Source organism: Rissa tridactyla, chromosome 2, assembly GCF_028500815.1.
Source record: "Rissa tridactyla isolate bRisTri1 chromosome 2, bRisTri1.patW.cur.20221130, whole genome shotgun sequence".
Classification (NCBI taxonomy): Eukaryota; Metazoa; Chordata; class Aves; order Charadriiformes; family Laridae; genus Rissa; species Rissa tridactyla.
In genome coordinates, this window is record NC_071467.1 from 89,667,618 (window position 1) to 89,695,055 (window position 27,438).

The 27,438-nt window shown below is 39.3% G+C and overlaps 1 protein-coding gene across 5 annotated transcripts in view; it reads right to left on the reverse strand.

The window, feature by feature from the left end:
- PIGN (phosphatidylinositol glycan anchor biosynthesis class N) overlaps window positions 1-27,438 on the reverse strand; it is a 109,706-nt gene that overhangs the window by 77,415 nt on the left and 4,853 nt on the right. For 3 of the 5 annotated variants that reach the window (XM_054190420.1, XM_054190423.1, XM_054190419.1), the window contains exons 2-5: window positions 16,265-16,524; window positions 12,052-12,173; window positions 10,787-10,885; window positions 5,451-5,557 (exon numbers count right to left, since the gene is read on the reverse strand). In XM_054190420.1, the coding sequence (XP_054046395.1) occupies window positions 5,451-5,557; window positions 10,787-10,885; window positions 12,052-12,173; window positions 16,265-16,491 (555 nt within the window). In that variant the 5' untranslated portion in view covers window positions 16,492-16,524. Of the gene's footprint in view, window positions 1-5,450; window positions 5,558-10,786; window positions 10,886-12,051; window positions 12,174-16,264; window positions 16,525-21,350; window positions 21,407-26,319; window positions 26,656-27,438 lie in introns of those variants that run through there. The other 2 variants (XM_054190421.1, XM_054190422.1) reach the window with 2 other exon arrangements.

The window sequence follows — 27,438 nt, forward strand, 5'->3', positions numbered from 1 at the left end:
AAAGTCACTGTACCCAGAGGAAGACCAAACTGGCAGCAAGATTATCATAGTAGCACACAATTCCACTTTTCCCCCCGCCCCGAATATACATGGACTAATGTAGCCACAGGGACTAATATTTGCACACTCTCAACTTGAGCTCTTGTCCAAACAAAATCATGACCAAAGTCCAGAGATATTTTAAATGAAGATACAAGAACAAAATCCAATCACATTCAATAGCAATATAATTATTTTTCTGGAGATTTCCATTTCTCACAGGGGTCCGTCCACCTGCACATATTTGACCGCACATTGAAGCGGCCTTCCAGAGCACACCAGTAACTTGCAGGATAGAGTATAATTCTGTTTTCTTATTTTAATTAAATAAAAGGAAGCAACATATCAAACCAGACAAACAGGAAATTCCCAAAGTTAAATCCAAATATATTTTTCTATCACGGACTGATAAAGAAGCCGTTGTGCAGAAGGCAAGGCCTGAGCTTCTCTTCTCCCACCAGATGAGTCCCCACGACATACCAAAGCCACCCCACTTCCCCAGCCACCTTGTAACCCAGAGCAGCAGCAGCAGCCAGAAGAGTTTGCCCAACCTCTGGCTAATTAAGAATGAGATGACAAAAGAAAGATGGGTGTGACTTAAGATGTGGCACCTTTTCCCAGAGCAAATAGCAAGCTTTACCTCATGAAACTTTTTTTTTTTTTTAAAATGATTTACTGAAAAAAAAACAAGTAGGAAGTTCACCATAAGGAGTTATCTTAGGCTGATAAAGGTGGTGAGTTGGTAAGCAGGACACCAAACAGTAGGGGCAAAACCCACTTCATCTTGCTCTGGAGGTTGCTGAACTGTTTGCCCAGCACTATCCTTGTATCTCCTTGTAGCCTGCTCAATGCCTCCTCTTTTTGGTACTCAGTATTCACAAAACTTGAGACCTACCACCACTCAACACTAGTTTCCAAGCCACCATTACATGTTCACTCTATATATACTGTTTCTGTCAATTTTTATTTTTTGTTTCTATTTTATTTGCTCTATTCAGTAATATTACCTCCCTTGTATAATTAAGCCAAATGCCACCAAGAAGTTTCAGGAATGGCAGTAAACAACAGAGGCTGGGATAATTCAGTTTCGCCAGTCTCAAGAAAAGGCAGCTAAGGAGAGATCTCATTGCTGTCTACAACAGTCTACTGGGAGGGTGAATAGAAGATTGAGCCAGCCTGCTCAGAGGGCCTTAGTGATGACTGGGGAAACTCCCAATTTTTTAAAAAAAAAAAAAAAAAAAAAACAAAACATAACTGTAGCCAGATATTGGAACAGGTATTCAAGAGGTTGCTGAAGATGCTCAAAACTTGACTGGGCAAGGCCTGAGCAGCGTGCTCTAACTGGACCTTGTTCATGCAGGGAGTTGGACTCAATGACTACTACAGCTTTCTTCCAACCTTCTTCTTCAATGATTCTGGCAACTTTTCTATGATTTTCTGGCAACTAACAACAAATAATACCCTTGCTACAACCAATACACAATTTAGTAAGATCAGAAATAAGTTTCCCATTAAAACATTCACAGTAAACTGTAAAGTTAATTATAATATAATACTAATTAAAATTTTACAAGAGAAGTATAGTTACAACTATGTGAAATCTTTTAGTATCATCTCCCTCCTTGGACGGGAAAAAGCAAAGAAGAAAAAAAGACAACCTAGAAGCTCTAGAAAATACAGGATTTACTGATGTCTGAACAAAATATGGACTCCATAGATGTTTAACATAAGTTCTTGGGGACCGTTTGTTCCCCCAGAGCCCTCCATGCAAGCACGATCCTTTAATAGAGCTGATAAAGCATTGCTGACTGCATAGATGCACAGGGAGAAAGAGACCAAACAAACTTTCTCCTTTCACAAAGCTCCTTCATACATAAATCTAGGACAACTTAATTAAATTGTTTGATTAAAGCTGTGCACGCTGATTTGTGCTGATGTGAGAGTTTACATAGTTATGCCAGTTTTTAGATGTAAAATAAATGTACAAAGGCAGGAGAAACATATATATGCCAGGTTTATATCAGTTGAGCATGCCCACGCACAAGACTCCTACACATATTTAAAATAAATCATTCAACCATTGTACTGCTAATTAGAGCAGAGCTATCTGTATTGAAATCCACTGGCAGAAATCAACATCAGGTCACGGTACCATCTGCAAAGCTTCAAAGTTTAACATCATTCAGTTCTGGACTCCAGCCGCCACCCTGCACAGAAGGGACAGTCTGAAGGCTTGGTCTGGCCTTATTCCAGCAGAAAGGAGCCAAAGGAAGAATTAAGTACTGTGTTCAAAACGAGAAAGAAAAAAAAAAGAAAAAGAAAAAGAAATGTTTGTCATCTGCCCCTACATGCCCACTTAAGTCAGAAGACATCTACAGAATACCTTGAACATATCCTACCCTGTGGTCATAATAAATTGTGGTTAGACCATTACCAGGACTCATCTCCAAGACTGTTTGAGTTCCTGGAATTTTAATCATTTTACCCTAAGAGAGTTCAATCTTATAAAACTGTTTTTCACAAAATACTTAAAAAAAATACCAGAAATGCATTAAACACCTCATGGATCTGAGATCTTGCCAGGACTTGCAAAGCGCCCCTCACTTTAGGTCTCACAAAGGCAGACCGCTGTGGAGCAACAGCCAAGTGGTGGGAAGCGAAGGGGCCAGCAACGACTATGAGCTACAGAAGTGGTCCTTCTTGCATACATGGACCTCGTTGCTAATGACAAAGGGAAGACACATCATAGATCTGAGATCTTACGTGGGGTCCTGAGGTATTCCGCCTGACCCCTCCCCAGCCCCTGCACACAAGGACAGCATTTCCCAGGGAGCTTTCCCAACTTTCGCTTTAAGGTGAGAAGATGAGGACCGGGTCTCTCCTGTCTTCTCCTCTTCTGAGAAAGATGTGGAAGTGCAAAAAGAGGACATGGTAGACGCGACGCTTAGCAATATGGTTTAGTGGTGGTTTTGTCAGTGTTAAGTTGATGGTTGTACTCAATGATCTGAAAGGTCCCTTTCAACCTAGACAATTCTATAATTCTAAAAAGACCACTTTTTTGCCTGTTAGTTAATATAGACTCCCAGTATTTTGCTCCCTAATTTTTCTTTAGCACGGACTCAAACTATGATCAAGGTAAGGGTTATTGAACTATGAATCATTGAGCCACAACACACTAAATTATACTCAGTCCCTTAATTACTTTGAAGGCTTCTAAAAAAAACCTGCAAAAAATCAGAAAAAAAACCCGCAGTCAATCAACTCCATACCCATCTGTATCTCCAAGCCACTCCCAAAGTATTACCACACATTAAAATTACTGAGTTTTAACTCAGCTGCAGATAAAAACCCCACCCAGTCTAGTCTATACTTAATTTTCTCTGTCCCAAGACAGGGCTAGGATCACCTCGTACTACAAGGAGACATGACAGGGATTATCAAGCATCATACATTTTTTTTCCTCCACTCACAATTTAAGTGATCTGCTTCTGATCCATACAAATAAAAACTAGTCAGAATTTCACATCTCTGGACCAACTGAGTTACTGTTAGTTAACTGCTTTTTAAGAGAAGCAGCAATTTTAGGATGCCAGCACTAGTAGCCCAAACATTAGTTAGCCATTCTCCATTTTATCCCCATCTTTCTTGGGGCAGAGGAAGCCACAAGTGGCCCTTGTGATGCTTGGGACCTCCTGACTACACGGTGGAGAGGGAGTACACCTTAGCGCCTTTTAGTTCCTAGAAATCCAGGGACGATTTTACCACCATAGAGTTAAATGGTACGTTGTTAAGTATTTGAGATAAAGCTCAAAGGAAGTAAAAAAAAAAAAAAAAGTAGCACGCAAAGGAGAACTTTAGATTTTCAACAAATTGTCATTGTTGCTTACATATAATCTCACCAGCATAGCTGAGAATTGTTCAAGTTATAATAGCAGAGTGACCTCAGTTTCAGTCAGCCTCAAGTTTCATGCTTCTGAAGCAATCACTGATGTGCAATTGAAGAGATGATTAATGGAATGAGTGTTTTACAGCAGTCAATCAAGTCCTATCCATTCACAGTATGAAATTTAGGTAGGCAAAATAAGTCTTTAAAATAATGGTGCCGGTTCCAAGGAAAAAGTCATGGCATATATATCAAGCGTATCATCATAGACTGAAAGAAGAAATGCCATTAGGTGTTTTGAAGCAAAGGAAAGGTAGTACCACCCCCACATACCTGTGCAGCTCCAAGTGACAGCAGGGTGCAACTTTAAGACAGCAGCTATCTGAGTGTAATTGACAGTCTAATTTGATTTGTATCATTCATACGCATTACAATACACAACCTGGCACAAGCACAAGTTCAGGGAGAGGCTGGCAGCTAGAAAACACATCTTTTTTCACTTGCAAACTCAGAAAATCGCTTCCTTTGTAAATTTGCAAACTATAATGAATTTTTCCACCCTACATCACTGTTTAAAGCAGACCAACCCTTGGCGTCCTAATGAAGTTACCGATTTGGTTTATTTATTTATTGGTTTATGTGGTTTCATTTTTGGTTTGATTCAATTTATGCTGGTTAGCTAATGTTAATGCATACAGCCCAGAGATCTTCTGGAAAAAGTTTCAAGTCCATCAACGTTCTTATGAGATCCAGAAAGTAACTCACCTAATTGCTCCACTGATAAAGATATTTATACACCAATATCCACTATCTGCATTTCTTAATCAGGACAAGTGAGGTAGCATGGAATAACACAGATGTAGGAATTAATGAATAATCAGAAACTATGTGCCTTGGACTATTTATACTTACAGTGACAGCGTCACAGAAAACAACAATCATGAACCAGCACTGACCCAAGTCAGCTGAGCAGAGCACCATGTGAACAAGTTATACTGCTTCAGGGCCTAAGCTGCCTCTGCCACCCCTGTCCCCCGCAAACCAACCATGACTTCCGACAGCCACAGCATAGCATGAACCGCAGCAGATAATCAGGAATCAGCTACGTGCATCAGAATGAGCCACACTGTATAATTACAGTGGGTAAAAGCCTGACTAAAATTAAGCCAATAATATTGTCCATTTCTCTCTCACAATGGAGACTTACCATTTCTGCCATGTCATATTACTTGTTGCAAAATCCTTAACTAACCACATTCTGTAGTGCTTTAAGATGGGCTTCAGATTATATGGAAATTTAAGACAAAGAAAAGCCAAGTATGTTTTTAAAACATTTTCATTAATGTTAGATTTTTTTTATTAGCATTGAATAACAAAAATACTTCCTCTAAACTTCCATTACACTAGTCACAATAATGATCCCAAGTGACAGGTCTTTCAAAAATTTCTTGCTTTCTAGTTCTATGATAAAGTTAACATCTAGCTGTGCTTTTTATACACAGGTAGCATAAAAAGATTCTCTGCTCACCTTAACATGATCAAAAACCCACATGTCAAGCTCGGCTGCATCTTGTGCTCCAAAGTCTTCACTTTCTGCCGTGTAACAAAATGTATAAACGTGATCTCCAGTAGCACCTGCAAAAATAACATAGGTGGAATAGGAGAAAGAGTAAAGTCTTCCTTCTTTTCTCATAGTCAAAAATGCACAAATATTAATGCATTATTTTAAACTTTCCCATCATTTATGGGTTTTTTTTGAAGCCTGGATACTATTTTAACTCATTAGCTTATTAGCACCTCAAAGGAATGAAGAGCAATGTTATCCAGTACACTCAGGTGAGGAAACAAAGTATGGAAATGCAGATAGTAGAACAAATCCATGTTAATGCAAATTAAACAGAATTTAGTTTTGAAACAAGGAATTTCACTGAGAAACTTCTAACAGAGAAAGCTACACGTTAAGAGCCTTGTTTGAACACACATGTTTTGGGTTTTTTTTTTTTAATAAGAAAATGTACTTATCTTGTGGTTGCTAAACTGAATCATGTAAGACCATGCCCTATCAATAAGGCCTTTTATACAGGAAGACATCATATATCACATATAACGAAGACAACAGAAGGAATGTAACTTAGTTACTGTGTATCAGTTCTAGGAGGCAACACAGTACTGAAAGCCAAGTGGAAAACTTCAGAAAAACAATATTCAAAGTCTGCATCTTTAAAACATGGATTCAGAATATAAAAGGGAAGACTACTGGACTATGTTCAGGCATAAAGTACAACATGAGGGCCACTGATGCGAAAACACAGCATCTGGACAAGGCAATTTCTGTACTCACTGTCAAGAGAGCAAAGCAGAGAAAGTGGGGGGGGAGGGGGCAGAAACGGATACCTAGAAGAAAGTAAACTTCTGAAGTCCTGGGAAGATCTGAAGTTAGGTGGCATTTAATGAAATAATTCAGTCAACAGCTGAGATGTTATTTCTACCGTGACTACGTAAACTCCCAGAAGGAAAATGTTCTTCTATCAGTTGATGGCCAGAGAGAATATAACCTATTTGCTGGATGTCACAATTATATAATGCAGTTTTGTAAGCTTCCAAGCTTGTGAATGAACTAACATCCCAGTATAAGGGAGCTGTTTAACCAAGATTATGTCCAAATCCACACAAAGGATGCAGGTATTTCAGGCCATGAAGATGAAAGCTGGCACAGATTTTCTGGTGCAGCTCCCCCCTAGCGCCCAGGAGACATTACCACTACTTATAACTCAGAACACTCGCTGCAGTTCTCACAGTCGGAAAGAAAAAGAAGAAAATACTCCCAGGCATTAAAAAGTGAATTAAGGAGTTCCAACTGGTGGATAAATGACTTCAACAGAAGAAATAAGCCCTGGCCATCACTGTCAGGATGACTGATGGTCTAAGAGGGTAGAGTGCTGTACTGTTTTTTGCAGTGTCACAGCAAACCTGAGAAGACTTGTCTTTGAGAGGTGCCACGCCAAAGCCGCCAAATGAAAGCATGCAGTTTGCAGACCGGACAAAGGAACACATCTATTACTTACCCATTTCTAATTTCTACCAGAGCAAAAAAAACCACACCACCCAACCCTGCACTGCAAAATGACGCCATACATGGAAAGTTTTGGACTGCCTGCATAGCTTGAATAATGTAGCTTTTTTTTTTTTAAATAAGAAAACCTACTATGCAATATGTTACAAAATATTATTTTACTGCTGTTATTTGAGAGATGGCAGGCAACAGTATGCTTAACATTTTCTTTAAGTCTCGGGATAAGGAAGCAAAGATGGGATAGAGAAGTAAAAGGAAGCCAGGGATGAAAACGTCTTTTAGAAGTGGGCACAGAGCTCTGCTGGGTTTGGTGCTGCCATTACACTAAGGGAAATAACTGGAGGTGCCAGAAACTCCCACACCAGATACCACCCACTCCTACTGCAGACTTGTCTGGCACATCATCTCGCTCTCAACATCAATATTCAAATATTAGGATCGGGGATCAAGTTATCACCCTCTTACAATAAGATTTATGTCCTGCAGAAAGCAAAGATCTCACTCCGCTGGTGGGACAGGTCCCATGTCTAACAAGTTTTTCATGGGTCAAAGCCCAGAGCAGCAGTATACTTTTGCTAGCAAGTTTTGCAGGCACAAAAGAGGGGAAAAAAGAATGAAGGCACAAGGACAGTCAGACATAGATCTGACAGAGTGTGGGCATCAGAGAGCTGTCAAACACAGCCAGGTGAGGAATGTGAGAAACTACACATTTTTCTTGGTGCGCTGTAGGAACAAGGAACTAGAAGAGGAGACCAAGAGGTCTGTCTGTCCAGAATAACCCTGACAAAGGCTTGTCTCGGTTGTCCCTACGGTTTTGATGATACCCTTCTTCATACTCAAGCTAAACAATGATCCTCGTCTTGCTGCTAGTTTCCAACAGAGAGAAAGGGAACCTATGGAACAAACGGCAATCTGGGTGCAAAGGACTAACACCTACTTCCCTTAATAGAAGCAACAACCTCAGCTCCTTTTTCAGCGTGGCATTTAATATTCTGGGTTATACTCCAGCCTAGACCCATGACAAAACAGTACAGAACTAGACTGTTCAAGTCAAACCTCAAATTCTGGCAAATGTAGAAGAAAAACTCAAAATTTTAAAGAGCATTCTGAAAATAACACAGGCATTTTCAAAGTACGTTATTTTCAGATGGTTTCAAGGTCATAATCTAAAAATGTCATAGAAAATAAGGCTAAAATTAGCACACTGAATTTGTGTAGCTGTTGTGGTTTAACCCCAGATGGCAAATTGGGCCACACAGCCGGTCACTCACTCCTCCCCCTCAGTAGGGCAGGGAGAAGGAGAAAAAGTAGGGGTAAAAAAGGAAAAAAAAACCCAACTCATGGGTTGAGATAAAGACAGCGTAATAGAACAGTAACGAAAGGTGGTGGTGGTAGGGAGATAATGATGGCAAAAAGTTATACAAAAAAAAAGTGATGCAACACAAATTGATCTCAGGGCCCAAGGCTCAGTTGCCCAGCCCGACCCAAGCAGCAATCATAGATTCCTGCCCCCCAGACAACTCTCATTTATATACTGAACACGGCATTGATGGTATGGAATATTCCTTTGGCCAGCTTGTCCTGTCTATGCTCCCTCTCAGCTTCTATGGGAAGATCAGTCTCCTTGATTTAATATAAGCATTACCTAGCAACAACTAAAACAATATGTGTTATCAACATTATTCCCATACTACATCCAAAACACAGCACCTACTAGGAAGAAAATTAACTCTATCCCAGCTGAAAGCAGAACAGTAGCTTAACTTTCACTATTAGAAACTAACACCTTTTGATCCTGCTTAAGTAAATGGCACACCAGTTCCAAAGGTACTTCGGCCATTTTCTCAGTATAAAACACTAATCCCACAGTCACTGAGACTTCGACAAATTTAGATTTCATGGATATCTACGTTGATATTAAAAGAGATCTGTGAGCATTTTATTTACCTTCTCTACAGAATCCTCAACCATTTCATTGAAATATTTACTTTATGATAGGAAAAGGACCTGAAGAACATAGACAATGACAGGAAACAAAAGATTTTTCTCTCCTCCCCAAAAAAACAGCAGGGGTTATATACTCTTTAGGCATCATCCAATGAAAGTGGCGAAACAGTCAACAAAATTCTGAACGTTTTGGCATGATAAGACACATACAAGAAGAGTACTGTGATCTCACTAATTTGCAACATGGAAAGAGGAAGAGAAATTAAGCTATGCTCCCCTATCTCCTTTTTGGCTTTTCTATAAAAGTAAAGTTAAAGATCAAATGCTTGATCCCATTCCCTTTGGTATTATAAAACTTTTCTGTTTAGAAACTCTGTATTATAAAATCCTTTCTGTGTTATAAAACTTCTCTTTGAAAGAAGAGGAAATACCTTTTTCTACTGAAAGACGTTAATCTACCTTTCTATCATGAGAAACTATGATTCGTTTTCTCAACACAGCATCTACTTCTCAGGTACAATACTGCGCTACACCTTTCTCAATTTTGGGAGATTTCCCTCCCCCTGCAAAAGAAAGCCCCGTTGTTGACGCCACTCAGAACAAGCCATATTGAAAGACACAGCAACAGTATGGTATTACTCTTGCACATCCCTCCAGATAACATCAAAGCTGCTTCCAAGTCCTGTGCTTATGTTCTTACTCAAGCAAAACTAGTAGAAGGACTGGGCTCTGGGAAATTCTTGAATTCCCCAAATATTTTCCCAAGAACATATCTCCAAAAATGTAAATAAGCTGTGCAAGGGCAATGTACTACCTTTCTCCTCTGCCCAGCCACCATCACAATATTCCCAAATACAAACTGTAATCTGAGGTCATGGGAAATTATCAGGAGATATTTTTACAGTTTACCATAAAGGATGAAGCAAAAAACAGAAAAGAGGGACATGTGTGGGGAATATCAGGAGGAGGAGGAAGAGACTGGAGGTCAGAAAAAGTTCAAGAATCATCATGAGAAATATGATGTATACTTTTTCAAAAGCAATGTTAGATTCTACTCCTATCTTGCCTATCACACTTTTCTGATGTGTCAATGCCAATACCTAGAACAGAACAGCAGCATATCTGCTATCTTGTCTCCTTTTCCCTTCAGTCTGTTTTACTCTGAGATTATGGGAAAGGGTGTATATGCCCTCATTCTTCCAAGAACAAAAACAAAATTAAACTTGGAGACTCTTTAAATGTTTGAAGTGTTGCTCAGCAATCTCTGCATGCTGAAAGACCAATTGCACGTGGCTGACAAGATTTTAACACGCTGCACACCACGGCGAAAAGACCTCACCTTCAGGAACAATACCAGGCAGCTCCTACTTGCATAAAGTTCTTCTCCTTTACACATTATTATTCTGGAGTAGAAGCAGGATAACCCACAATAAGCTACTTCTCCAGCTCAGATACTTAAAAAGCATGGCTGCAGTTCTATCACCTGACTCACTGGGAGCTGCACGCAGAGGAAGAAAAACCCCAGCTGCAGGCTTGCAAACAAGAGCTGTAAACCTCAACCAAAGAAAAAAATACTAGGTCTTTTTAACTAAGGGTGTGTTTCATTTAGTATGCTGATAGAATTAGGTAAGACCTACTTAAATGGATGAATAATAAATGGGGATATCCTCTTTAAAAGCTTGCTTTTTCTCTACCTGGTCTTGAATTTACAAACTAGAAATCCGGTATATGCAAATATATAAACTGGAAATATTCTATTTACCTTCTTTAACTCACAGATTTTAAGTGTCGCTATTTTACTACTTGATAACTATGTGCTGAAGATTCATAAAATTTCACCTTACCTTTTGCAAACATTGGCAAAATATCTGGGCTTCCCCAGCCCCAAGTATATTTACTTTCGTTGAAAACAGAGTCAAATTCCACTGGATTCTCCTTCCATCCTGTTAAACAAACACACCTGGATTTAAATGGGGTTGCCAGTAGATCTCATTGACTGCTAAGACTGTGCTAAGTCTATGCAAAATGTTTGTTGTTGTGCTTTTGGTGTTTTTTGGTTTTGTTTTTTTTTTTTAAAGTTTCCCTTAAATCACTTCACAATGAACTCCACTTTTTGAGTCTCTGTTTTACTTCCATTTCAACCTCTATTTGCAATTAGTCCCCCATCCATTAAGAAGTGAGATGAAAACCTAAACCAATCTCATTATGCAAGGATTCAAACAGACAAAACACACAGCTGGTTTACCTTCAAAACAGCTAAAATTCTGAATTCTAAATCCCCTGTTGTCTGAACTCAGCTTTTGGCATTTTAGGCAATAAATTACATACTAATATATCGTATTTCCAGCCGTCATGTTCCACCTCATCACAATAAAACCTTCAAGATATTCTGTGTCCATGACAAGGCAGCTGACAGAAATATCAAAAGATGCTCTTAACGGCAATTCCTGCCAATCCTGCATTTGTAGCAGATGTCAGAAGGAAGAACCTTTTCATTAGGAACACGGACAAGACCAAGTAATTCCTCTTACCTCCTCTGTCCAAAACCAACCCACAACATTACAAGTGCTCAGGCCTGGAAGCCTGGGGGAAGGCAGAGGACCACAAGAAAAACGACCAAGTCAGTAATGCAAAGGCTTGTTCCACATTATTAACGCCAAGCGTGCAGTAACACATCCAGCTAGCTCTGCACAAAACACACAGTTGGGGTTTTTGATTTATTTTGCTACTGATTCTCCAACTCATCCTAGCAACGGTTCAGCTAAGACACTGCAGTTCGCTTCTTCGTTGTGACATCTAGTTAGCCATCTCCCATTACATCCCAAATGATAATTAAAAACTCTGTTACATTAAGAGATCATTCCATAAGGTTTTTTTGCTTTTAGACTCAGCATGCTGATTTTTACCATGCTACCAAATATTAACTTATGTAAGCTATTTTCATAGTTATCGGTATTAAGAGCAGGAAATACATCCAAAATTATTCTTTTCCATGCAATCTTGGTAAACAAACCACTACGCAGGCATTTATCAGCAATCTAGAAGCCCAGCACATCAGTGAAAGACCTGATTTTGGAGGACAGTGTTCAAAGCTTTAGGACTGGCATACCTTTAGCAACTGCACTGACATCTTCATAAAATCCAGCTATGAGCGCAACATGTCCTGGCCTGGATTCTGTGGGGACCCGGGTGTGAGAGATTCCCCAGCTGCCATTATTCTCCAGAATACTCCTGAAAACAGGATACAAGGCAGTTAATGCTTATGACTTTTTGAAAGTACAATGAATTGCAGATAAAAAGAGCGACCAGTAGATGTGAGGTAGGAAATGCAAAAAAAAACAACCCAGACTAAAACAGATTTTCACTACCGCCTGCTGTGCAGCAAAACAAGCAGAACATTAACCTGCAAGTAGTTCTATATTGTAACACCCCACAGAGAACATTACTATTGTTGCCCATCAGCACTGCAAACAGATGAGTTTAGCTGGCGTTCTAATACACTTCGAATTAACATGCTATTTTTTTTCTGCTTTCTGCTATAGCTTACTTTTCCCCCCCCCAACAGATTGTTTCTGCCTGGTGTTACTTGTCTTTGTTCTTTCCATTGAGCTGGAAAGCGTCTAGTTCTATCTTCTCTTATTCGTTAAATATGCTTGATTATAATTAGTTCTTGTGACCATGTCTGCCTTTATTTGTGCTGGATATTGGAAGCCAGCATCAAGAGAATTTAAAAACCACATAAATCTAACATGCAAATCATTTCAGCAACATGGAAAAAATATAAGCAAACCTTGTATCTTTTGCAGTTACCCCGAAGTGAAGGAGAATACCTTCTCACCACATATGCAAAAACACATAAATTGTCTAGGGATTATGCACATACAACAGTTGTAACAGATAAAAAGCAAAGAAAATAGAGGACAAAGCCCAAGTTTAAGAAACAGCCTCATAAACTACTCTTGTCTGCTGAAGACATGAACAGCTGGAGCCTGTCGGAGAGCAAGCAGTGAGCGTTACCATATGCTGTTTTCTTGTCTCCATCTTCTGGAAGAAGAGAAAGATTCACTGCCCACTGTCAGAGCAAGGGGAGAAAGAAAGAAAAACACAACACACCAGGACATACCTAAGAGTAAAGTTTAGGAAAAAAGCTGCAGAATCTTCTGAACAAATTCAAACCAGTTTTTAAGAGTCAAACCTACCAGGAAATTGTATTTTTGTTATTCATTATATAAGCTACAAAATTTGCTGTATTTTTAATGGATGTGTTTTAGCCCTAGTAGATTCTAAATTCATGCTTTGGAGACTTTACACAACTGTTAATTACAAGACCTGTACACTCAGCTCTAAATATAATGAAATAAGAACCAAACCACAATCTAAAATTTCAGGCCCTACTCCAAGCTTGCAGGATTCACAGTTTGCTTGTTTTTTAACTCATCTTAACCTCACATTCTCAGGCCTACTTGAAAGCTCACAGGACTATTTGGAATAGCCAAATATTACAATGAAAAATGTAAAAGGTGATACAGCACTCTGACATGTTATTCCTAGCTCTCATCTCAGCTAGGTTTTAAGACAAGTTGTATTGAAAAACGTACTAATTTGAAAAAAGGATTTAAGTATCACTTAACGCAGTTTCTAAGTTATTGTCACTGGAGGCTGATAAAAATGTATTGCACTAGCATCAGTGGAAGATTTAAGACAAAAATAAAACACTTTTGCCCCCCCTCACAATTCATTGTCACAACAGGTAGGAGACTGTTTTAATTAGAATTTGATTTCTATTGAATCAGAAGGTAATCCTTTACCTTTGATTTTGTTGGGCTGGATCACAGGATCTGAAGTCAGCAATAACACATACCAAGCAGTAAAAAAAAATATTGCCAGATATTGTCATTTACCTGTTCAAAATTCATTTAGCTATTTTGAATTATTTCAAAGCCTTTTACTCAGAAGGATCATTTAAAAAAATTTACCTGTTCAAAATTCATTTAGCTATTTTGAATTATTTCAAAGCCTTTTACTCAGAAGGATCATTTAAAAAAATTAATTTTCTTGACAGTATAAACATTAGCTACCCATAATAGAGACGATGAATCTGAATATGATATAGTGATACAGCTGAAACATGACAGGCAAAGAAAAACCATCTCCCCCAAAATCCCTACCACCACTACAGCAATTCAGACCACCTACCATTCCTCACAGCTATCACAACACTGATGAAAAACAGATTTTTCAATAATATTTCTAAGAAAAAAGACTAGGCACTTGGCATATATCAGCCAGCAATTTGCTCCAAGCCTAATGGATGTTTATTATTAATTTTATGTACCTACTAAAACTTTGCTTCTATTTATAGCACATTGCTACAAGAATGGTTCTTGCTCATTTAAAGATAATTTTTCCTCATTAACAACACAGTAGTTGCCAAAGTGCTCCACCTGGATGAGACAAGTAATCTGGCTGTTAGATTGCTTGCTACTATAAAGCGGATAAGTGACCGAACACTTGGCACTTAGGAATGAATGTGCAAAAAAGTAAACTTTATATTAAATTGTATATACTTTGGATTAATATTATTGAAAAAGGAAAGCTCAGACAGCAATAACTTGGCAGAATAAAACAGGAAAAACTTCCAGCAACCAACATCTGATCTTATCAATCCATTTACAAGGCTAACTTATGGAAGTTGTGTAACTCAAAGGTTCGGTAATAAAACTTTGAAATTGTAGCAGTATATGTAATAGAGCCAAAGATATGCCCTGGACTGCCTGGCCCTCCACCTTTCAGAAGGCACAACAATGCCACGTGCTTTTTCTTTTCATCAGCTCTCACATATACATGCTCACACACATATATGTATATGCACATGCACATATTCATATGCGGGATGAAAGACGAGAGAAATACAGATTGCATTTCAAACCTCTACTAGCATTCTATGCCACTTAGAGACCTACCAGCATCTTTGCTTATTACAAGGCAGTTTTCTCCCTCCATTCACCCAATACTTTCAGATCAGGTGACAGTGTTTTACTTTTACAGGTTTTGAAATAGAAAGTCCGTAACTCCACAAACAAGGTATAGCAGAGACAGCAGAAGTGCAGACATCCCAACACTGGACAAGCTAATACACGGTTTAACTTTTTATTTTTAGATAGGTATGATAATGATGAATGGCTGAAACTGAAAAACTCAAACCACTTAACAGCAAAAATACCCATTATAACTCTCTCCTAGCCACTACCCACCACTGCTCCTAGCGATGGGGCCATTACAGCATTCACACCTTGACGGTGCAAAAGACCAACAATTTTACTGCTAAGAGACGGAAGTGCTCTGGAGGAAGTGTGAAGTTCACTGCTAAAAGACAACATGGAAAAATCACACTGATGTGGCAGACATCTGACAGTGGAACACAGCACCTTACAAAAACACTAATAACAGGAGAAGCAGGTACAAGTAATACCGTATAAGCTGGCAAGGGCTGTAGCAAGGGCTCCTCAGATTTCTATAGCAGACTGCAAATGCTCTAACACCTTCAGATAATTGACCAGTGCTATTACACAAAAGTAGTCTTATTTAATACTGTCTACTTTTTTTAGTTTAAGAAATTATTTGTCTTATGATCAAATAATTATCTTGATAAAAGGAAAGAGGGAAGGTCACTGAAAATTAGTTTTAAGCACTCAAGGATATGACCTTTAACACTTTCTTGGCATGATTAGTTTTTCACAATCTTAAACCAAATCATTCCATTAAGCAATCAGACACACAACAGAGAGCACAAGGGAGGCAGCAGGGTCACGCATGCAGGAAGGGTGGAACAAATAGGAAGTGGCAGCCTGCTGTTAGATCCATTCGGGCCATCTTTTTTAATCACCCCTTAAAAAGCTTCATCAGTAGCTTAGAATTAGAAGACAAGCACGTTAATGAACTACTACTCCTAAACTGAACATCCAGGAAGCAGTTTAAGTTAACGACTTTGTTCGGCTTCAGAATTGATACTATGCTGATGTAAACAGAGAAAGTTCACACTCCTCTCAATTACTGGCGAGCTGTAGTTTTCAGAGGACAATATTGACTCAATTTACTCGGTTCATGGTTTAGCAGCTTTACTGACAACGAGGGACACCAACTCAAATTCATGCATTTCTGTGGAGTGTAACTCTGCAAGTTTGTTACTTCAAAGGCAGAGGGAAGGCAGTACTCAAGCTACCACAGTTGCTGCTGTTCCTCTTATTCTCTTTTCAACATTACATAGAGCTGCCTCCAGAAGCGAAATCTTCTGGATCAGTAGCGTTTTCAGATGGACTCACCGCAGGTAAGGTGCTCGGGGCGTACCGTTGCTGTTCAATTCATACAGCGAATCTGCCCGCAGACCGTCAGCAACGAAGAGTACAAGACGTTTTGCCGGAGGTGGCAGTGGAGTCTGCTGAGGAGTCATACCGTGAACCAGGGGAGAGCTGAAGTAGATGTCAAAAATGGAGACCAAGAACACACAATGCACAAGGAGGCCAGCGAGTATGAAGACCGGTATACCCATGGTAGCAGCAGGCTGGCAAGGCAAAGTCCAACACTGAGAGAGTGAGAAAAATAAAGTTAGGTGGATGAGACTTATCAGAATCAACATTCATTTCATTTGTTATAGAATGGGAGTACCATAACCACAGTCATTACACAGGATCCGTGATCAATCTCTGCTTCCAACAAGCTTTTTCCCCAGAAGTTTTCGTCAAAAGTCACTGCATGGCTAATTCAGACTTTCAGATAGTCATTATGTCTCAGCAGCTCATCTTTGGTGTTTTGTAGGGCACCAGATGGCTTCAAAAGACCACTGAATCAAGGCAGTTTGTCTGATATTCAGCAGGTTTCTGTTACCTACATCAGTGACGGAAGACTCAGACAATGCAATGTCTCCATGAACATACTACCCTCTGCTGGCTGTTTGCATGACAGTGTTGAGGTCTGTTCAGGCAAACGCAAGCCAAAGACAGCTCAGGAAAGCCATCCTATACCAAACATCCATCCAAAGTTGCTTTTTCTAAGCTTACTATCAATTCTGGTCTCATTATATTCTGCCTAGAAACAGAAAACTTCTTTTAAAGGAATAAAGATGCTTTGCTGAGTGCAGAACACTGTTCCTCTTCTAAAACAGGTGACACAAGCACAACAGCCAAAGGATTATGTTTCATGGATAATGACACTCCTTTTCTGAATGTGTTTGCAGCCCTGCGATCCTCTGAAGTCAGGTTAGAGATACAAGTATGCTTGGTAACAGGTACACTGGAAATGTACGTGTCTGCCACATGTACTGAGGGGTTCATATGATGCCTACTGAAGGCAACGCAAATATACATAATGTATGTGTACTCAATGTAATGTATGTGTACTCAAGTAAGTGTGGGATCTGAGCCTGAATGACAGTTCTGACAAAGTACTACTAGTGTTGTCCAGGCTGCTAATTTAGTTATTTAAATATTAGCTGATTATCAACCTTAACAAAACAACACCTCCACTCACCGATTTAGAAACAGATGTTCCTAACAGCCTGGAAGGTTCAGATATTCAATTACCTATGTAAATACACACCTCTCTCTAAAACAAACTCTTTGTTTCAGAATCTAGTTAGTGCTTCTAAATGACAATATATTGAGTTTATCTTGCTCCTTACAGAATTCCAGCAGCTGGTCAGACACAGCCAGCCACCACACGGTAAGACTATTATTCTTATCAAATAAAGAAAAAGGCTTCACTACCACATAACCTTAACTCTGATCAAAACAGAAAGACAGTTTTTACAATAAAATTTTTAAAGGGACAGGAAAACCAGAGAAAAAAACCCACACACTAAAAAAAAAGAAGATTTTAAAGTTAATATATATTATTATTTACTAATCCAAAGAAAAATTCAGATCTGTGTGCAACTTAACCATAACTTCCAATTCCACGCATTTTCCCTACTGAAACACAGATGCAACAATGCCAATCCTAATCAGAAACATTAACATAGTGATTTCTCATTTTAGAGATTTGGAAGGAAAACCACATAACAAGATCAAGACAACCAAGTACAACATTTCAAAGAAACATCTAGTAGTCACGCTTAAGTGATCAAACAAAAACTTTTCATTGATCAGGAACTTACACGCTTCTACATCTACAAGTTAGATTCCAAGACAGACTTGGAACATTTGTAAATATCAGTTTATTTTTTATTTTTAAGAACTCAGGGTTCCTGCATGAAATTAAACACATGAAACCACAGTCACAGAAATACCATTAAGTTGAATGCTGGAACTCATTTTATTCAATCAGTTTTGTTTTCCATAGGGCTTTTTCTTTTGATGTTGTTGTGTTTGATAAGAGAATCCAAGCTATTTCATGCCTTAAACTGATGAGACTAAACACCCTACTAAACAAAGCAGTTACTTCAATCAGATACTTGCTGTTGTATACTCCCAGTGCTACAGTTCTATAGCTTAACATATTCTAAATTCTTCTAATTAAAGTATTAGTAACCTAATCTGTTTTCAGCACTAGCTATTTCTCTTTGCTTTAACTCTCCCCAGGCCTGAGCCCTTGCTTGCAGCAAAGAGTGCAATCAACACAATTCAAATTTAATGCTGTCTTAGACTATAATGATCTACAGAATTAAAAAAAAAAACAAAACAAAACAACAAAAACCAGACTTTCTTTTGCAACCACAGTTTGACTACATTACATTAGACTATTCATCTGGGCACAATATATCCAACTGCTCATCACCATCAGATGATTTCAAGACAGGCAGCTTCCAGAGCACCTACTTCTTCTGCCTCTAGCTTAGCTTACGTTGCTCCTTTAATGCATGACTTTGTGCGTCATCACTGTGAAATAACATTGTGAAGAGCATCCTATCCTCAGGCTTACAAATACCTTCCCACAGGTATAAAGTGTTTGGAAAGCTCCTAACTGCATCTCAGCTGAATGCCAGAATAGCACTCGGTGCCCTCTCCTAACAGCAGTCCTGCTTTCAAACTACTACGCCATAGGGCAAGGTGTTGCAAATGAGCTCTGGTCTGTGGGTAAAGAACTCTCCAACTCAAAGAACAAAGTTTAAATACAGTCAACAGCAATTCTAGAGAGACACCAGTGACCTCCTACACCTTCTCATTTTGATCATTACAACTAAACTTGCTCATTGCCAGCCTGAAGTGCCTAAGGTTCATTTAAAACAGCTGATTTCTCTTCAAACATACAAAGTATCATGGAAGAAAAAAAAACCCAAATATTTCCAGTAACTGGTTTTCAGGGGAAAAGAAAGGTCTTTATCACTGCTTGAGCTTCTCTGGGACTTCCAAAACGAACCCCTCTAGGACAAACACCCAAGACCAAGACTTTTTTGGACCCAACTTTCCACAGGTCCAGTCGCATCTCAATGTCAGCTCCTCTCAAGGCACGCCATAACACTTGGGGCACACCCCCATTTCTTCTCAGCCTGCAATACTGATACACATTTGACTATCGAGAAGGGCAAAAGAAAAGCAAGCAGGCGCAGGGATGACATTTCTTATAGAGATCCTGTTCTCTAACAGCTGAAAGGGGCCAGCGGGAGAGATCTGACAAAGCAGAGCAATAAGACTGTTATCAGAAAGGAACATCTGTGCACATTAGTCCTCTCATCTCCTCCCTCTCAAAGGGAGACAACGCTCAGGGCAAGGGCAAGGCTTGGGTCCTTGAATCCAGAGTTAAGTTTCTGTTTTCACCCACGATGTGGAAACATTAGTTTGCCAAAAAGGTAACATGGTAACATGAATGAAAATGGGCAAGTTAATTTCTAGAAAGCTTTTCCCAGAGACTGAAGACAGCCAGAGGGGTCCCCCAGGCATGCTGCCTGTGACAGGCACCACAACCACCATAAGTACAGACCAGGTTCTGAGCCACCCTACTGCAGATAAAACAGTAATCGAGATAATACAAAATTACTTATCAGACACCCAACAAGTAGTCACATCTGGAAACAAACAGATTCAGATATTAATGAAGTAAAATATTCCCTGTCAAAGAAACGCCTTCACTAGACCTCTCTGAACTTAAAAGTACCACGGTCTAAGACAGATGGGGGTGGAAGACAGTTGAACAACAGGCTGAAATGGCTCTTTCCTGTATAAAAACCAGTTTGCATTTTGAGAAAAAGCTTGTCTGAGTGATCCGTTGCTGTGCAGAAACAGGTCTTGGTTGATACTGGTTCATTTCTCGGCTGAATTGCTACCAACTGGTACTTCACACAGTTCTTTTAACTAAAAAAGCCAGCAAAGACAGGAAGGCAAAGAAATCAAAAAGAGCATCAGAGGTACCATTCAGAAGTCTTCTTCAGTTTGTACCTACACTGGTAAGAAAAATTAGGGTGCTTTAAGTCCTCCTAGAGAGAGAGGGAAAGCAGTCATCTCAGCTACAATCCAAGTTAAGACCAACAGAGCTGACAAGGCCAGACCACCAGCATTTCGCTACCAACATTTAATTGTAAACTCTTGGATTTCAAGTGTTAGAACATATGTCCTAAAATTGGAGGACAACCCTCTTCCCTAATTGGGAATGCCAAAGTCACTTGAATTCATATTTGCAGGTATTTAAGCTTCTTAAATCTAGGATGGGCTACTACCTTTCATTCTGCTGCAGAATAAGATAATTTTGTCCGCGCATTTTAGCTACTTGATATGAAGATTCATTAGTTCAATGGATGCCAAGGCAACAGAGAAAAAACATCTCTTCTTGGAGCAGCCATCCATCCCCTGGTATCCTCCTATTAAAGCTGATTTACCATGGACCACTGAACCATGAACGGTAAACCATCAAGGAAGAATGTGAAGATAAAAGACAGAAGGACCTCTGGGATTTGTGAATGGACCTCCACAGAAAAGAGGGATAAATGCTAAGCAATGTTTGTGCTGTGTAATTGCAGCTACAACCATTTCTGGCATGAACAGAAAAGATTAGTATCTTTCACTTCAAGTATAAATAGGATATTTGTCATCATCTTTCCTTCATTGTACTCTTGCATGAGGGGCCATCAATATGGAGAGGGAAAGCTAAATACTGCCGGACATGATCTTCATGAGTGAGAGAAAGGAGATTTAGGAAAAACAAGATTTGTGGAAAAACCTCAGTGTAGATCTCCTGGGACATCTGGGTTTTTTCTGCCTATGATATGCTCTAGCATTACACCTTTTTTCCCCCCACCCATTTCCAAGAGGAGTGGAATCATCAGTTGATCTGTGTTCTCAAAGATGCAATGGAAGGTCTCAGACTGCAAGTCCACAGAGGGATGTCACTTAGCAGTCAACACAGCCTCCACACAACAAGTGCAGGAACAGCTGAAACTGGTTGACAGTACCTCTAAATTTGAAAACATACAGATCTTACTTATCCAAGTCCTCTGTCATAGAGAGATCTCTTCCACTCCTCTTTTCTTCACCCATTGTGCTTTTGCATCACCATTTGACAGGGTGGTTCAAAAGCCAGTCTGAACCTGCAGGTCCAATGTGGGAACCAGAGGCTGAACTTGTAGGTGTTCTGACAGGTCTGTCAGTATCAGGAGGACCTGCAAATGGAAGCATCAGTATCAAACTCCTTGGTGCCAGCAGCCTTCTGGCATGCATTTCTGGCTGGGAAGAGGAGAGATCAGCTAACCCAGTAAAGTCTGGGTGCTCAGACATCCCTCAAACCTATACTGTTTCATGCCTTGTAGGCACAGAGAAAGCACAACGAGCACTGTGTATGCATCTGCCCTAGCAGGAAACATGCTTATCTATATACTATTTCTCTGTATCTCACATGAGATACAAAAATGAAATCCAGCTTCTATCGGATACCACATAAAGGGAAAAAAAAAAAGTGCTTTAGTTTTCTTCTCCCCCCTCCATTACAGAGGTCATTATGAGCAAATTTCTCGGTAGAGCATGGTGCTTCACAATTCAAGGCAGAAATCTCGCAAGGCACGCTAAAAGGAAGAAATAACAAGGATAAAAGGAAAAAAGTGGATTAAGCGCTAGCTTATAAGAACAAGCAAAAGCCACAGCCTGTCAAGAGAAGAAAAATAGAAAAGTATTAAACACACACACACCTTTTCACTTTGGAGGACAAGGAGGCAGATCTAAGTATTTATTACTAGTGCAAAAACGTCTCCACCCACAGGTGCCTGGCCATCCAAAAAGTGGATAAACAAACTGTCACTTGAAAATATATCTTACATCTTTCTGTCAAGAAAGCTTAAGCCTAAGATATCTCAGCATTTTTGTGTCCTCTGATACTTTCCCAGGCAATCTTTAGCAAGTGACTTAGTGCGCTACCTCCCACAGTCCTTACTTTAACAAAGCAAAAGGTGAGCTTTGCCCAAATCCTGACTGCATTATTCTACTGAATTCTATTAAGCCATTGTCTATCACACCAAGAGGAGAGAAAGAAGCTTCTAGTCTAGTAGATAACAGAGAGGCACGTTGCAACCTATTTGTCATAAGCCATTTCTTACTGCCCATCCAAACATATCACTTGTTATAATACAGATCAAACAGAAAATTCACCTCCTCTGTAGACTCAGCCCAACTAATAAACTATGTATCAGACTCAGATTTATTCTTTTCTTTCTACATTTTTTCTCCTCCTGTGACCACCTCCTAAACTAAATACAGAGCCAATGATACTGTCCAGCCTCCAGTATGTCAGTAAGGTACTTCTTGTTCAAACAATTTGGACCCAACGACACAAAGTTTACATGGATTCTTAAATAAAGACCCTTTTCGGATCCTTGACAGAAAAGTACTAAAGATCCACCAAGCTACTCACTGCCTGTTAAATACGAGTTGTCCACATGAACACAGCAAGTAGAAAATTAGCACTGCCCTGGCTCCGCTGGGCCTTCAGCAGACTTCAGATCTGACTTTATTGGATGCTGTACACGAGAGAGAAAAGAGCAAGCAGATGCAGGGGAGCAATCGTTCTGAGAGACAAGACGTGAGAACCAGCAGACACCTTTCTTAAAGTCTAGGAGATTAAAAGAAAGAAAAGCAGCAAGGACCTCCTGACTGCAATTAACTATTTTTCCAGAATAGAGTGATTTGCACAGATTAGAGGTTGGTGGTTTTTTTTTTTTTCTAGAATCCTCAGGCAGAAAGTTCAGCTCCTGGCTGGCAGCAGAAGGGGTGAAGAGACCCCCTCTTTCTTCGTACGCGTGTCTATCAAAACAATACATAAATCCCCTTATTAGCTGGAAGTTTCTCACTAGCAGTCACATCAGCGTAAGGACCAAAACACCCAGACTGTGGCAATGGTAGGGAAGCAAGACAGCTGCAATGAGCCACGTAAGCCCAACTATCAGGGACAAGAAGCAGACAGTTTATTTCACATGAGCTCTTCCTTCTTTTCAAGTAGATCCATAACTTGCTGACAAGTCTTCCCCCCCCTTCTTTTTTTTCACTCACACCACAGAACCCACACCCATAGCCCCAGGATGGATCAGGTCCCTCAGTGCCTAACAGGAAGGCTGACATAATTAAGTGCAGCCTCCATTTCCCCAAAGTAATCAACATCTAAGCTGCATTCCTCAGGTTATAATCTCTCGGCATTATTTATAAGGCAAAGAAAACCATACTTGTACTGCAATACAATATAGTTCTTTGTGAGAAATGTAACGTTTCCCTTTTATATTTTTCTTTCTTCAAATATGCAATAAAACATACACAAAATACTACATGGAATATTCCCCATTGGCAGGAATATTTTTTTTAAGGATAATAAAGTGTCAAGACAAGGAACTCAAGATACATTATTCATTTCTTTTAGAGAGACCATGTTTCAGTAATACTGTCAAGTCTGTTGGTTAAGATGAAGAAAATCCATTGGAAATGCATTTTCAATAAGCATCAATGGCCTTGGTAAGTATCTTTCATAGAAAAAAAGAAATAGACAGGAATTTCTACTAAGTTTCTGGCTGAGGAATACATTTTTCAACTAAACAGTGTTGTGTATTTTGTAATTTAAACTGTCAAAGTGGTGACAGTACAATTTGTCTGTACGTAAAAAAATGATCCTTTTGCTTAGGGGAGGGGAGCAAAGCGGGAGTTGTGTGGTCTAAGCAGCAGTAGTTTGCATGGTATGGCAGTTATACATCATCTAAGATGGTACTAGAAGTTTCTACTCTATTCTGTTACTAATTCAGATTTTTAAAAAAATCTAGACACTAGTCAAGAAAGGCAATCAAGTCATTCTTGTTGTCACAGCACATAGACCTATTGACTGCACAAATTAATTTATACAAGAGATTTACCACTCGGTCTCAGAGTAACTCTCTCTCATATCTTTACGTACTACTTAAACGCAGGAAACCCAAAATCCTCATCTTGACTTCATCATATAATCATACTATGAATAGAAGTGGGATGATGATCAGGTCCGTTTTTCTCCTTTCCGAAATTTCATTTCCTTTCTCTATTGAGCATAATATGCTCTGCCAGACAATGAAACTGCAACTACAGTACTTCCACTTGCTCTTGCACTGAAGTGGCTTTTGTAATTCAAGCCATCTGTTTAAAATTATTTTATGTTCAACATCTTCACTAAGCATTTAAGGGATTATAATAACAAATGACATCTGTTTTAAATTTTAAATGTGGTTCAGTAAAGCACATCCAAACCTGAGGCAGAAAGCTCATAGAATATTTAATTTCATTTTAACATCACTTGATAATCAAAATTACTCTGCCTGCATAGAAAACTCTTTTGCCAAAAATGTCCAAGCAGAATTTTGACTATGGCCTGCACATCAAGTGTCCTAATACTTGAAGATACTGCAAATCAGTTATCCAGTGTCAACCTAAGCAATTTTCTCTGAATTACCCTCTAAACATGGTAAATTGTACCCACAAGTCGCCCAGGAACAAAAACACACATGAGACAACACTGACAATAGGACAGCACTGACAAAGAGAACGAGGGTACTTCTTTAAGAAATAATGACTGCTTCGAGGCGCGAAAGAGAAAATAAGAGCATCACCCTTTGGTAACACTTGTTAGGCAAGCGGAGAAAAAACAAAGAGTAAAAATTCAGCATTACATCTGCTCAGTATGCAGGCAGCCAAAAATGCAGAACTCAGAAAAAGCAAAACCCAGCAACAATAAACCCTGTGTGGTTTTGCTGTGAATGAGCTATTTCACTGAGTAACAGCATTTTGGGGGCCTATGTCTTTTCACAGGGAATATTTATTGACTGTGGAATCATTAAGCAATACTCTATCAGCAAGATTTTTTTTCAAGCACCACTGTTCTACAGTTTAACATTGTATTTTCATCTCAATATGGACTGTTTAATTCTTTTGTGCTGCCAAAAGTGTCTTGCATTATTCTGGGAAACTTCTCTATTGTTGCAGAAAGTAAGGATTTTTTTTTCTGTCATTGTTTCTTCTTGCCCTGTTTGGAGATCTTGTAGACATGTTTTCATATTACAAGTTTCATGGATTACTTCTGGGGAAAGAATGTCAGCCTGGGAGCGTCTAACAAAACCCAACCCACTGACTGCCATGGCTGCTTGGGTCAAGGGACAAGTGGCCCTTAAGAGAATGCAAGCTCATGGAAGACAGCTTACCACAGCTCTCCCTGTCAATCCAAGGCTGAAATCCCCCTGAGACATTTTAAAAGATATTCGCAATAAAAATATGTGATACAACACATGCACCAATAAAAGCAGCACAGTTCCTCCCTTTAGCAATAAAAGGGACAAGGATCAAACTCTTTAAAGTCATACAGAGAATATTAAGGTAAAGCACATGGGAAAAAGATGGTAAAAGAACAGCCTTCAGCTGCAGTGAGCTGGCTTTGCAAAAGCAGCTTGCAAACGTATTCTGTGTACACACAGAGAAGAAAACACACTATAAAAAAAAACAGTGCTTAAAGTATGCTCCCTAGAAGCTGGTATGAATAGGGAGGGTTTAAAAAGACAGCTCACGGAAATTGTGTCTTTTATTGTCACATTTTCTTACTGATATCAACAATTACATATAAACAAGAATTATCTTAAATAGCAACAAGCCTCATCTGTTGAATCTTGCATGTAAGCCTCTGAATGTCAATTTGCCAATAGCGTCAGTTTGAAAGAAAAAATGGACTGCAAGGGAACCTTCTAAGCAAGCAGTTATATTTTCAACAGAAGAAATAGAGAAGTCAAAGAATCACTTTGTAGGTACTCACCCTTTCAAAAGCATTTTTCTAAAAAAAAAAAAAGTACTTAGGAGCTTGTGAGTTCAAAAGCACTACTTAATTATGCTAGACAGTTGAATATAATGCATAACTCAATACAGTTCAGCTGGCTAGCGTAACTGATACCTTATGTATCTTTACCTACTCAACTTCAATTCACAGCAAAGTTGACACAGGTAGAGGTAAGTTAAGTTGCCCATTGAAGAGAAGAACTCATTTAAAGCCCCAGGTGAGCACACATAAGGAACGCATTCCAAATCGGAGATGTGTTACATGACACACTTCATCGATGATCACAGCTGAGAAGAGCAACCTGCAAGCACACAGGGGAGGGATGGCCAGTGCCCCCCTGGCACAGGGACACGCAGCCCCCACCATGGCAGGCAGGCACTCTCCAGGCTCCTGCACTGCTCCCAGCCCCTTTGTGGGCTCCATCATACTCTCGGGTGTGACCTGGGACGTGGCACCATGACAGATGAAGTCCCTGGGAAATCCCACCCTGAAAACATGCTGTCAGGAAGTACTGCTTTGTCATAAAGAAATAAGCACAAGGGGAAAAAAATTTCTCCAATTCCTTCAAGCACCAAATGAAACAAACTATTAAAAAAAATAAATAAATTGCATTAGCCAAGTTGTAAAGTGCAGAAAAACACTAAAAGGATGGGTATCACCTTCAAGAGAGCACTCAAATTCACAAGTAGTTAAGTATATACAGTATTTGTTCAAGGATACTTTGAGGTGTAGTAAGAAATCTTTATACAAAGGAGTCACCTCCTCTTTAACTCTTCCACTAGCAACCACAGTTGGAAGGTGCACACATAGAAAGCATTTTCCTAAGCACGCAGAAGACACAAACCCCACTCAAATTATCAGTTACTACTGCCTGAAATACTTACATTCACTTTAGAACAAAGTTCTTTTTGCTTCTACAGCAATCTCTACTAACAAAGTAGTTAACATTTGTTATCATTTATGATATATCAACTTGCAGACACCCTCTATTGAAACCCTGTGAGCTTACATTTGTCTTTAAGACAAAGCCAAGCCACTTTTCATTTCTATGACACCTTTTTTTTTTTCAGCTGCTGACTGACTCTAATAATTAATAGAGCCAGGAAATTATTCCTGGAAACAATCAATATTCTGTCTATTTGCAATATGGGGTACTGATGATTTAAAATGAAAGCTCCCCAGCACTCAGACTTATTTGGGAAAAAAATGGCAATAGCCTTATTGTAGAAAAAAAGCTAAGAGCACAAGACAA